This window comes from Rhagoletis pomonella, unplaced genomic scaffold (genome assembly GCF_013731165.1).
Source record: "Rhagoletis pomonella isolate Grant_MI unplaced genomic scaffold, Rhpom_1.0 Rhpom_scaffold_00003, whole genome shotgun sequence".
NCBI classification, from domain to species: domain Eukaryota; kingdom Metazoa; phylum Arthropoda; class Insecta; order Diptera; family Tephritidae; genus Rhagoletis; species Rhagoletis pomonella.
In genome coordinates, this window is record NW_023458557.1 from 70309478 (window position 1) to 70323636 (window position 14159).

The 14159-nt window shown below is 33.1% G+C and overlaps 2 protein-coding genes across 7 annotated transcripts in view; one reads left to right on the plus strand and one right to left on the minus strand.

The window, feature by feature from the left end:
- LOC118735420 (sodium/hydrogen exchanger 6) overlaps window positions 1-5629 on the plus strand; it is a 145506-nt gene extending 139877 nt beyond the window's left edge. For 2 of the 6 annotated variants that reach the window (XM_036465146.1, XM_036465148.1), the window contains exon 15: window positions 5217-5629. In XM_036465146.1, coding sequence (XP_036321039.1) covers window positions 5217-5294 — 78 coding nt within the window. In that variant the 3' untranslated portion in view covers window positions 5295-5629. The remainder of the gene's footprint in view (window positions 1-5216) is intronic. The other 4 variants (XM_036465152.1, XM_036465155.1, XM_036465153.1 and 1 more) reach the window with 3 other exon arrangements.
- A 4782-nt stretch (window positions 5630-10411) lies between these two features.
- The window catches only part of LOC118735421 (protein cup), a gene marked incomplete at its 5' end in the record, with an annotated part of 32736 nt that continues 28988 nt past the window's right edge, over window positions 10412-14159 (minus strand). Inside the window, 1 exon segment of the mRNA XM_036465158.1 lies at window positions 10412-10997. Within this exon segment, the coding sequence (XP_036321051.1) occupies window positions 10984-10997 (14 nt within the window).

Here is a 14159-nt window from a genome sequence, read left to right on the forward strand (position 1 = left end):
GCTTTAGTGATGCAGACTGAAATTTGGTAGCATGTTTTAGTAACAATACAACTTCTGTCACATCCAACCAGTTCGAATGCTTGCTTTTCACGTTTCTTTTATCCCATGAGCAAATCAATATCACGAGTTTTCACATTTTCTAAATCTGGCAATGCCTCTAATAGATGTCCCAAAACTTTCTAATTTTTTCCACTTCTGTCTCAATCAGAAGGTATCACAACTCAAACACTTCATTCCTTGAAAAAGAACAGATGTATGAATTACATGTTAGTTAATAAAAAAACTAATTAATTTTTTTTAACAAGCTTTTATTATTTGTGTGTTGGTGTTGGTTGATTTTTCCGACAGGGTGGTAAGATGATTTATTTTGGAACGAATTTCCGTCATCCCTTGTCAAGTTTGGTTTGCAGACAAAACGGTATCGGCATTGTGCCATCTTCAGTGTCATTTTTCGTTCTCGGAGAACGGAAAGTTTGTCTGCAAACCAAACTTGACAAGGGATGACGGAAATTCGTTCCAAAATTAATCACTTTTATTATTTGTTAAAAAAAATAAATAGTTAAATATACTGCGAAATTTCTTGTGTAGTTTTTTCTTTTCATCTAAGTAATACACGTTATCAATATAAACCAAATCGGACCATAAATACGGGTTTTCAAATATCTCGACACCCGCGCCACCTGGCGGATTCATCTTTCATATCGCATTGTCATCGGGTTCTGAGCGAAGTTTGTAGTTTCAAGTCTATACCTCATCGGGAAGTTGGTTAAAATGAATTTCATGATTTGATTACACAGGTGAAAGTAAATAAAAGCTTGTAAAAAAAATATATTTAGTTAAAGGTTCGGCTAGTAGCGGGCGTATATCAAATAACCGTGCAAAAATGTGCAGCTAAAAGATATATTATTTTAATCTAAATCTATAAAAAAATCTTAAATAAATTAAGGCGCTGAGTGGCAGGGGTTTTAAAAGTTTATGTAAAAAAAAAAAATATTAAAAAAAAATTAATTAAGGCAAACTAGACTTGGCTTAGAACCGATATACATAAGTAATACAACTTTTAATAAATATTGATAATTATTGTTCTAAATAGGATCACTTACCTTTGTCTTGAATTTGCATTACTGAGTTTCTTGAATGAATTCTGCGTTTTTTCATAAAATAAATATAAAAAAGTTAGTTTCTCTCAAAGCTGCAGGTTTTAAGAGTTCTGTAAGTTGTCGAAATCGGTACATTCTCAAGCTTAAAGTGGTCCAACGAGCTGGGATACTATCGATAGTACCGCCACTCGATAGTTTTCGAAACGATAGTTGAAAACATCGATAGTATCGATAGTACTATCGTCCTGAGAGGTATTGAATTAAAATGCTAAATTGCTTGAAAATTTAATAAATAATAAATTTATAAAATTTGTAAATTAATTTGAGTGCATCAAAAAGAACTCCTTATAATAATAAAATAAACTTATTAATTTATGCGTCTGCATTATATGTACATATGTTTGTCCCTTTTGAAGTGCAAAGAAGTGAAATTGGCTATAATAATACATTTCTAATTCTACAAAACAAACAAAACAAAAGATATTCCCTTAAATTGACAGCGCATACTTATAAAAGTTCAACTGAGATCAAATGCGGAGGCGCATATCAAAATCCGGACAAAGGAAATTATTAACATTTTACCATATTATAAGAAAACGAATAAAGTACTGGTCAAATTAATAGCACCATAATATTTTTTCAGTTTTGGCTATTTTTTGTTTGTTTAGTCTCTACTAATTTTTTATAAAAGGTGTACAAAACATAAAAAACTACAAAATCATTAAAATTTCAAGCTTATTAATTCGAATTTCTATAAAAATTTTGTGTAAGCGGTTTTATAGCTTATTAAATTTTACTATAACTCAGTGCAGGCTTATAGTTGCTAAAAATTCCAATAACTAAAAGTTTATTTCGCCGACTGTATTGTGATTTTCTTGGATAAGAAAATTAACGTAATGTTAAGAGATGTAAAGAGGGAAGTTGCGCTAAAACCGACATCGATAGCTTTCAAAAACTATCGATAGTGGCGATAGTTTTCAACTATCGATACGATCTATATTATTATCGATAGTATCCCAGCTCTAGTCCAACGTAAGCATTTTAAAGGGCTTTTTGCTTGGTACTCATTTTTGAAATAACAGAATTTAATACATTTCCCATGTCAAAACTGAAGTAAGATTAAAGCGCAGTTACCCACGGACGTAAAAACGGAGAACGTGTCAGCTCTTAAGAGCGCGGCTACCCACGAACGCTACGCTACGACGTAGAAGGACGTAGAAAGATATCAAGTGTGCTGTTGATAGAAAGAGAGAGAAGCAACGTCTACGTCACGGTCATGCGGTGGTGAGTTTTTGTTAACACGCGGATCCCATAAGATAGATCGTGTCCGCGCCAGGTGTACACATAGTATAAAGTTCTGTTTCACTTACCTTGTTTATACCTACGCAAGAACCGCATTAACAAAAAACCAATTTGACTCAACACATATTTCTTTTAAGCGTTTATAGCGCACTCGCTGAAACCGTATTCAAAATTATACAAAATGTGTTGTTTTACTTCGATATTTCTTTAATAATTGATTTGCGTGATTGACCGAAATGGAAGCGAACAATAAGTCAAATTTATTTAAATAATAATTCAAATTCAAAAAGGGCTGTATAAAGAAAGCCAGCCTATTTTCACTTCGCGTCAAATGAGTGATGTGTTTATACCTGTTTTCTAACCGATGTGAGAAATAAAAAACCGATTTGAATTCAAATTCGAGTCAGTACACTTTTGAAATTCAGAGCGCATTGAAATTTGGTTTATGCATCCGTTTTGAATCCCAGCGAACTGGATCAAAGCGCTTTATGTATCGGTATAAACAAGGTAACTGTAACGGTAGGCACATAGTGGAGCGGCGAGCAAGCGAAGGTATAGTGATGTGTGGTTTCGAGCATTTGAAGAACCGGTTGTGTCGAGTCGGGTTTGAACCGGGAGTTCCGGTTCCCAAAAAAGTGGTAACGGAAATGGGCCCTATCGAAAAAGCTTAACAAAAGCATTAAACAAATTTTTACAAAAACTCAATTTCTTTTTTCCAATGTTATTGTGGCTTATTAACATTTTATTTTTAATATATTGAGCTTTGTACCACGATTGTTTATTAGGAAAAATTGAAAAAGCAATATATTTAGTAGTCTAAGCGGTAGAAGTTATAGCAGCAATTTCGGAGATCACCACATCTCCTCGGACTTCTTTTTTTTCTAGACTTCAGCAGGGATCGAACCCTGAAAAAGAAGTCTGATGAGGAGATGTGGTGATCTCCGAAATAGCTGCTATAACTTCTACCGCTAAGACTGTTGCTTTTTCAATTTTTCGTAATAAACAATCGTGGTACAAAGCTCAATTAAAAATCTATTTCTTTTTATATTTTGTTATAAATTAAAGTAAAAAAAATATCTAAATAAATATAATACGTTCATTCATTCATTTTAGAAAAATTAACTACATGAAATTAAATTTAAATACGATTTTTCTACGCAAGTAAGTATTTCATTTAAAACAAAGTACTATTTTAATTTAATAACATGAGTTTTTCGATGTTTTTACGCAGCTGACTGCGATTTGAAGGCGTCAAATTTGGGGAAGAAAGCTAGCATAGCATTAAATTCAAAGAAAAAAATTGTAGGTCAACTGGTTTATTATGTAAATAAACCGAATTTCACGTTGATAGCATCAAAAACAACGATAGCTACTGCTATATGATACAGTGCCTCGAACGGAACAAAATTTGGTAGATCAACTCGGAACTCTATAACATATATCTCAACCGAATTTCAGGCTGATGCTTTTATATTAATACTTTATGCCAAAACAATCCATTTTTTACCCATAGGATCCATTTTCGGTTCTTTTGGAATGGTTTTTCAGTTCTTTTTACTTATGTTTGTGGTTAAACTGAGACCATTTTTCGGTTCTTCCGTAACCGTTTTTCGGTTTTTTTGGAATCGAGTTTCGGTTCTTCCTCAACAATTTTTCAGTTGTTTTGGAATCGAGTTTCGGTTCCGTTAGAACCGGACCGGTCGGTTCTCTAAAGTACCCGGTTCTCCGTTTCCGGTTCCTCGGTTCTGTGCATCACTATAAAGGTACATATATACATATGTATTACCATTAAAATGCATATACATATGTATGTACATGTATATGTATTTACGCTTTGTTCTTCACCATGTCCGCTCCGATCGAAAAATAGACACTTTTGTAATGGACGCTTGGCTCGTCGCTCTTTGCTCGCCGCTCCAATATGTTTTTTTCTAGTCTACGGTTGTAAAATGGTAGCAAAGCTGAGGACGGATATGAAGATGAATTACTTTCAATTGGCAATGTACACAAAAACCTCATCTTCGATCGCATTATGATAACCTTCGTACAAATGCATTTGTTTACCACTGCGCTGTTTTTCATCTTCATCTTCTGCTTCACTTCTAATCTGTCTGTAACCTAACTCAGAGGGTCACTAATTGTTTAAATATATGTAATTTTATTTATTTTACGCATGGCTTATTTAATTTTGTATTGCTTTTTGATCAGTCTATGTTAGCGAATTTAGTTTTTTTTTTATCAGTCTGCTTCTATAAATAGAAAATTATTCAACAGAAATTATCGAACGGACACTTATATACATACATAGGTACATACATATGTATGTGTATGAGGACTTTAGACAGAAGTAGAAAGTCTTATCAATTCACATATCCCTATCATTTCTTTTTACCCTATCTCGTCTTGTAAAGATTTAAAAATTAATTTCATATTATTTTTAATTTTATTTCGTTTTGCAAAAATTTTAAAATTGATTTCATACATATGTATAATTTTTATGTTTACTTCCTAAAACCAAACATACATGCACATCAGTACATCCAGCAAACCGAAAATATGTAACAAAAGACCCCAAGACAAAAAGTACAAGTACTAAGAAAAATGTATCCAAAAATTAATAGATGATTAAAAATAAAATGTATGCAACCTATTTTACTCGTCAATTAATCATAACATTGTTGTTTTTTTCTTTTTTTATTTCTAAATATGCGGTGCAAATTTAATTGTTGATTGTCCAATGTATTAAATAAATGTATTACATATTCACATACAACGTAAAACTGACAAAAAAAAACACAAACGAACAAAATGCAGATGGAAATAATGGAGCATGTGCAAAGTCCCGTTTCGACCCGTATTAGGCTATTAGGGTTTTACGGTAAAAATTTATAGGATAATAGAAAAACCATTGTATGACAGTGAAGCTTTTCCAAATCGTTTGATTATACATACATATGTATTTATAGCTTATTAAAATAAATAAACAACAAAATAAATTCAAATATAAATTAATAAATAAATGAAAAGAAAGTAAAAGTTATACACAATAGACAAAGATTTTTATTCTTAAAAATATGATAAAACACCCGAAAAGGATTGGAATTGCTATAAGCTGCAAATGCGATTATATGTAAACGAGCAAATATTAAAAATAATAATTACAAATTTTGTACAAATTAATACAGCTATACAATAAAAATTAGAGAATGTGAAAAATAAAATGAAAACTGATATTGCAATTTTTAATAAAAAAAAGTGAGTTTGGTTCAAGGGCATACATATGCATGTACGTTTTTTTTTTGTTGGAACCAGGCACAAAAACAATGCGTGAAGAAAACAACACTCAGACTGCATGCTGTACTGTTTTCATGGATCTTTTAATCTGTTTTAAATCTGCACAAATTACGAATAAACCTAAGCAGATTGTTTGGTGTCAAAGATCGCAGGTGTTCGTCTCTCAACACATTGCGACCAAATGCCTCTGCGCAGTGCACGGACTACGAAAAAACTAATATTGGTAGATTTTACATACAAAAAACAGTAGAAGTTGGTAGATTTTCTAAAAGAAATTAAATCAGATAGTTTTTACTCAACATTGCGAATTCATAATATGGTTCTTAATGGCATTGTGCTTAAAATTTTTTAGTGTAATTTTTTTTTGTGTCACATAATATGAATTCGCCTTGGGATAAATTGTATTTTTTATATAAAACAACATAAAATGTATTTCACGTGAATAAAATATTAAACAAAAAACCTATACATAAAACTGGGCCCGGAAGCACGACATCCGTTATCGAATGAAGCTCGATTCGAATCGACTGAAAAAAAATTAAAACTGTTTTTCTCCTATTCATTTTCAAATGAAAAAAACGAATTCACTCCGTATACTCAATATGAAATTTCGTATAAAATTTGTTTCGATCACAGATGCCGTAATTGGAGCCCTGTATTGATTTAATAAGAGGAAGACTGAAACAATTGTTCTCCGTCAAAGTTAACTTTTTAATTTAAGACGCTTTCGATGACAAATATCTACATATGGGTATTCCCAAACTGACGTTACGTGACGCTTATATGACAAAATGTTAAAAAAAGTAATAAAAATTGAACAACTCAAAATCTTAAAAAGGTTTTTCAAGATTTTTATAGCAACCTAAATAGCCCCTTATTCAGGAAAAAATTACAACTGTTAATAGTAGCGATCAGGCCCGTAGCCAGGATTTTTTTCGGAGGGGGGTTCTGGCATTTTTTTTTTTTTAGTTTCACTTTTATTTCAACATATTTTGATTAAAAGAAAAATACTGATAAAAATAAAATACGTATTTCACACAAACAACAAAAAATATAATCGATAATCGCATGAGGCTATTGCCTGAAAATTTTAAAATGCACTTAGTGGCATTGTGGTACTATGATAGCACGGTCCAGTAATCATAGTAAACTTATGTACAGTAATTTTTTTTTAGTTTATTAGTCGAACAAATTATAGCCGCACCAAATTTTCACAAGTTTTAAAATATTATTTTGCTGTTATTTAATTTTGGTTAGTTTTTTTTATATATCATTCTTTAAAACAATCCGTATAAGTACAAGTTTAAAGGCAGTGTCACACGATTGGGTATTTGCCAAAATTTGGTGCAAATCGTATCCCAATTGTGTGAACACCCAAAGTATTTTTCTTTATTCCAATCACGAAAATTAATTTGTTGAAATTTTTGAATAGAACATCGCTGTAATGTACCAATCTTTTGACTACAAAAAAAAATGTCCCTTTTTTTACCAATAGTCCAATATAAAAATGTAAAAATCTGTAAAAAGGTACCAATCGAGTGACACTGCCTTAAAAATTTATGCAATTAAAAAAAAAATCAACAAATTTTCGTTAAAATTTCGAGGTTTCTAATTAATTTCTGAGTATGCAGTTTTGTATGCCATTGAATTCTAGTAGAATAAAGTAAAAGTTTCAAATGGTTAAAAATTTCGATTGATTTTCTAGAATTTTTAAAAAGTTCGAAATTTGTACGAAAGTTTGTTGAATTTTTTTTAATATGGCACAAATTTGGAAACTTAGATTTACACGGGTTTTGTTAAAGAAAGAACTATATTTTTATAAAACAAGTAACAAACGTTCAATAACAACAAAAATAATACGTTAGAACTTGGCAAAAAGTGTTTCGGCATCAATTTTTTTACCACCGTATGTATGGCTGCCAAGCTGCCAATCTGAATTGCAGCGGCACCATATACGGCAAAAGAACGATGCTGCTGACGTATGCAGATGATATCGATATCGTAGATCTGAAATAAAGGGACGTAACCGCAGCATTTTACAGTTTAGAAAAAGAAGCTGAAGAGGTTGGTCTAGCGGTGAACTAGGGCAGGACAAAGGACCTCCCGGCAACATATAAAGAGTCCACGCGTTTCGGGACACATGTCACTGTTGGCAGATATGACTTTGAAGTAGTGAAGGACTCTGTCTACCTAGGATCCCGCATAAACACCACCAACAACGTCAGCCTGGAGATCAAGCGAAGAATAACTCTTGCCAGCAGATGCTACTTTGGGCTCGGTAGGCAATTGAAAAGCAGAGTCCCTTCTCGACGAACGAAAATCACGCTCTGCAATCTCTCATCATGCCCGTCCTTTTGTATGGCGCAGAAACTTGGACGATGTCGAACAAAGATGAAAAGGCTTTGGGAGCATTCGAGAGAACTATTCTGCGCAAGATCTACGGCCGTTTTCGTGGATGACGGGTATCGGAGAAGATGGAATGGAAGAACCAAGTGCAGAAGGAGCTGTCTGCGCTCGGGATAACCAACTGGCGCAAATTCGCACAGGAGAGAGGCAATTGGAAAAGCTTTTTGGTCTCGGCCCAAACTGACAAACGGTTGTAGTGCCAAATAAGAAGATATATTTTTTCTATGTCTTTAATTGGACATGCATGTCAGAACACCTACATTTTCCATTGCAAATGTTTTGTTAATATTGTTCTTGAAAGAATTTTTAACGGGAAGAAAACATGCATTTTATGTCGAACGTACTTTTTATTTTGACATCAGCACCACCAGCGGTTTAATTTTTTGCAAATCTACATATGTCTACTACGTTTCAACTAAACATGCCAAATGTGAAATAAATCAGAGCATAAATACGGTTTTTCAAAATATCTCGACCCTGGCGCCACCTAAAGAGACCATTTTTGGCAAAAACATGTTTGCTTACATAACCAGCTTATATTATAAAAATCAGCCATACCGGTAAAAAAAATAAGTTAGATATGTATAGGACTTTTAATTTTTTTTTTTACGCGAATGACTATTCGCTGGATTCGCCCATATGTTCATTTAAATCTCTTTGCTTTCTTTCAGCAAAATATGGGTCGATTTTTTGCCTTTGTTGGTAAAAAAATATAAAAAGGTGGTAGATCTGCTAATAAAGTGGTAAAGTCCGTGCAATGCTAGTCAAGGCCTTAAGTGCAGCTTGGCTGTCCCTGCAGACACGTAAACTGCTTCCCCTCCACCTATTTTGCACCGCGTAGTTCATGGCCTCAAGGATTGCAAATACCTCAGGCTGGAAGACCGAAGCATACTCCCCAAGAGAAAAATGAAGCTAATCCCCATTAAATTCCGTGAAGAACCCAGAGCCTGACCCAGGTTCAGATTTGGAGCCATCAGTGAAGATTTCACAATGTGTGAGTCCGAGCTAAGTGCTGGTATCAAACCAACATTCAGCCTCACGGACTGGCGTACTATCCTATGACATTGAAAAGACTCAAGTGCTCAGATCTCTGCCGCCAGCAATTTCCGTCTCACCCCACGCAGGTTATACAAACATCCGTTTCTTTTTAGTCTACAGGTGGCCTTTAAGGCCTCCCCACGTATGAAGACGCAAAGTGACTTTTAAGTGCAAGTGTGCATCAAGAGCAGAAAACTTCCGTACAGCACACGACAAAGGTTCTTTGAAGTTTAGCAAACAGATCTCCCAAGCTATTGATTGAGAGTCTGCTCCACTATACCACTGACGCATAGCTGATTATGGGCCTGATCATAGAGGTATAAATCCAGAGGAATCCATTTGTTGACAGGCCTCACGTTTTGCCAAAGACCTGTTTTCATTGCCAAAATGCTGCCAACACTTTGGAGGTATTGTGTTCCTCGTGAGATTTCCACGATAGTTTTGTATCCAAAGTTACTCCTAGATACTTCGGTTTGGCAGAAGTCTGGGCCCTAATCGTAACACCCATTCACGGATCGAAAACCATACGAAAGAAAATTACGTGATACGTCAGTCGTAGAAGCTTAAAGGGATAAAGAGTACGTTCACGTATGTCAGTAATACGATATCGTATGTGACGATTCGATCCCTGAATTGTGACTCCATTAAATGTGAGGGGAATAAGACCATCCAACCTTCACCTTCTAGTGAAGAGAACAACACTAGTTTTGGTTGAGTTAGCGGTGAGCCCATTTCCATTACACCAAGTGTCTGCATCAGGGTTAGCCTTCTACTTATAAGAGAAGTAGCTGCCTTAGAGTGCTGCAAATTTATTTGAGTAACCGCCACTGTACGGTACTATGAATCGTTTTGGTCACTCATTTAGGATCAGTTATGAAAGAAATTGTCCCGCAGGCATCTACAGATTATAGTATAGAATAAATTTGTTGGTTAGGGTCTTTGTGAATTAAGTATGTATGTATGTATGTATGTATGTATGTTCCTTTAATTTTAACTTTTTTCCTGGGGTTCCTAGTGTCATTTCATTAGTATCGCATTATTCAGTTCAAAACAATAAAAAAAACTACATATTTTTTCAAGCAATAACTTTGTTACACATTTTTGCAATTTTTATTTAATCAAATAATTCAATGATACATTATTTCCATTTTTCTTAGTTTCATTCATTTTTAATTTCATTTCAATAAGTAAAAAATATAAAATTGTTTTGCTGAATTCATATTGCTTTTCAAAAAATTCATTAAATGAAAGAAACTAAAATTTTTTAACAATAAAAAGAACAAAATCAAAATCATTTCCTATCACTGATACAGAGTTGTTTTTGAACTTTCATCGTTTTAATTTTCTTGCCTTTTCAAATTCTCGATAATAAATTACAATAACCTCTATACATAAAGGTTTTAATTAAACATAGCCAAAAGTGTTTCAACGTTCATTCCCAACTGCAGCAAATGCATATAAATTTAGAACGCTGTTAACCTGCGTGTGTAGTAATGCATATGTTTGCCTTTTGTAATTAAATCTGCATTTGCATGCAATGGGGAATATGATTAAATTATGTGCTTCACTTACAATTATTAACATTATATACTAAAACTGTATGTGTGTGTGGATAGATCTAATGCGGATTATGGATAAATGTATAGGTATATTTTATTTTAAATCTGCTTTGTGTGATTGTTCTTGTTGAAATATATATTCAGCGTATGATTCGGCCTCTTCACGACGTCTGCGTTCCAGTCTCGGCCTGATAGCGAAACGATAAGTGCCAACTATGGCCAACGTCGAGAATATACCAGCTGCCATAACAGCAATTGGCGAATTTTTTATATATCCAACGAGATTAGTGGAGCTCATCTAAAAAAAAATATAGATATGCATATGAATATATTTTTATATTTTCAATTTAACATTATGCGTGTGTGTAATGAACAGCTACGAGCATTGAAATAGTAATGGGTCAAGCAAATCAAACTTTTTTAGACTATGCAAAATTTCAATTTGTTTTGCGAACGAAGGGATTGCAAAAGTAAAGACGACTTTCCCAAACTATGTATGTGTATAAATAAAAACTTTTGATTCTCCAGCTCGAAATATGTACGTACGTACATAAGGTCAAGTTAAGCATTTCTTGAAATCCAAATATCTCGACAGCTTATGTACAGAGTTGATGTCATTCAATAGTAAATATAAACTTCTTTAATTTGATATACAGTGAAAGATGAAGTAATAGAAACTCTTTGTTTTGGCCAGTTTAGCTATATTACTTTTGTTTATTCGATATTTAATATTTTCTTATAAAAACTTTAAAAATTCAAAAATTTCAAAGTTTTCATTCCGATTTTTTTTTTAATTAATTTTGTGTAAATTAAAGTGCAAGTTTGCAGACGCTAGAAAGTCGCGTTAATTTCGAAAACTATTTTGAAAATGTATTAATGAAATTTTGCACAAGATATGTTATAAGATAGGCAAAGCTTTTAAAAAAAAATTTGTCATTTAGAGTTACTGTCACGCCGCCCTATTATATAACTGCAATTTTTAAAAAGGCAAAAGCTGAAATATTTAACTAACTACAAAATCTAAAATGCCCAAAGTTGATATTTAGAATTTTCTTATAACAAGGAATTATAAACTGACCAAAGTGGACTTAAAAATAATTTTATTTTTTAATCCAGGGCGTGGCAAATATAAAAAAGTAAAGTCGGGTCAACAAAATTCCGTTATAACTTCAATATTTCTTGCCCTATTTAAAAAAATGGGGTACCATTCGAAAGGTAATGAATCAAGTTTTCTCAATTCAAAAGCGAAAATACAAAAATTCGTCTCGGTCGAGATAAAATGCAAATGAATTACTCGAAGAAAATAAAATTCCTAGTAGGCCTGAAAAAAGATATTTTCATCAAAACCAGCACTTTCCAGCAGCTAAACTTGTGTTGTTTGAAGTCTAAGAGGAGTGGGAAATAAACTGAGATACAAACTTTATCGAATAATCGCGGATAACGAGTTTGCGGGTGTAATGAAATTAATAAATTGCTAAAATTAAAGTTAAGGTAACATCGTTTTACTTTAACATGAAATACTCAGTCCTAATTTACTTAAATCCCAAAAATGTATATTCATTAAGAAGAACATAACAAAAAACGACCAAAATGGTATTTTAGCAATTGTTGCATAAATCACATAACACCGACAAATCAAACATTGAGATTTAGTTTCGAATATACAAATTTAAATATTATTGCGCTTGGTAATTTTCCAAATAAAAACCCCGTCCCACCCTGCACTTTGATTTAAATTTTTTAGTTGTTATTGTTTCGTCTTTATCAGGCATTTCTAAAAACATTTTTGACGTTGTTTTGAAATTTGGTGACATAAAATAATTTAATTAATATTTTCTAGAATATGGAAATAATACACTGTGCGCTGCTAGGCATTTTCTTCCATATAAAAAGAAATTTTGAGCATTGTCGAGCATACCTTATATGGAAGAAAATGCACAACACCAAAAGCCAAAAAAATTTGCTCTTTAAATTTGAAATTTTTTGTGGATTTTGGTAAAATTTGTTGAATTTTCATAATTTTTATACAAAGTTTGAGATGTGGATTTATATAGTGCTTGTTATATAACACTGCGGAACACAAAAAAAAACCTAGAGTGCGCATATATCAGGTTTGATAGCTATTGGCCATACGGACAATGCCTCATACTCAGTTTTACTATATCAATTCGTGTTCTCAGAAAAAAAATGCATGATCCCAATATCTGCGCAAAGCGCACAGTGGGAGAAATGACGAAAAAGCTGACCAATATTCGAAAAATCAGAGTTGTCCGACTGTTGCAAAACATAGTAATTTGTTAAGAGGAAGGTAGATTGCATAGTGGATGAAAAGTATAAGGCACGCTTTTTCGTATCTTCTTCAGTAGAGCAGTTTGAACTTGCTTTTCTCAATAAACTTCGTGCTGCTTTTCTCATTGGCTCTAAAATTGTGCTTCGGAAATTTGATTTTAAAATAGTCGTTAAAGCACTAATTATTTTTTGTAAAAGCTATCTCAAAAAAAAAAAAAGAATCAGGATATTTGTTTATTTGATTGTTGAAAAAGTTGTGATCGCGGGAGATCGGGCTATTCTGCACTTTTAAGATAATAGCAAAAGTAACGTACTTCAAGAATTCAAAAAGAAAATAATCACATTCGTCCAAATTTTGTTGTAATTCACGATTGAATAGCGCGATAAAATAGTGAGTGCTCATTGTTTTGTGTGGAAAGCTTACACAAGGCAACACTGCTTTTGCTGCGGCAAATGTTAAAGCTGCTTTTGATAGACTTTCCATCAGGTCTAGATTTGGAGAAAAACGAGATCAAAGTGTAATGGCGTTTTCGTTTCTACCAAAAAAGGTTACCTTCTCATTGTCCTCTAAGCACAAACACTAAGAACCGGGTAATGGATAACATTTTTTGCAGAAACGAAAACTCCACAAAAAAATCACGTTTTTTTTCAATATTTGAGAAGCTCTAGCAAAGAAAGAAAATGTGAAAGAACCTTCCGCTTAGGCATTAATCAAAGCTACAACTCTCGACTACTGTCCCTTAAGATACCCCCCTTGCACCTAAACCTAATGGTTACATAAAAAATATTGGAAAAAAAATTTTGCTAAAGTCAGGGTCAAGATGGAGGGATGGCGTTTTCAGGAACAGTAGTCGAGCTTTCTAGCTTTAATTTAAGCCTAAGTGCAAGGTTCTATCATGTTTTGTTTTAGAGCTTCTCAAATATTGCAAATATTTTTACACTTTGGCCTCGTTTTTCTCATCTACAGCTTCCCAAATAAAAGACTTGAGTTTTTAAAAAAATACCGTTATATGGAAATTGGCGCATTTGTGGGCGGATTTGCTTTATATTAACAACTTATACTAATATTCACTAAAGAAGCTTGTGTTCTAAATTTGAAGCCTCTGGGTTAATTTTTACTATATATGGCCAGGTTTTTGTGATTTCTCCCACTGTGTAGCGGCCAAATTTT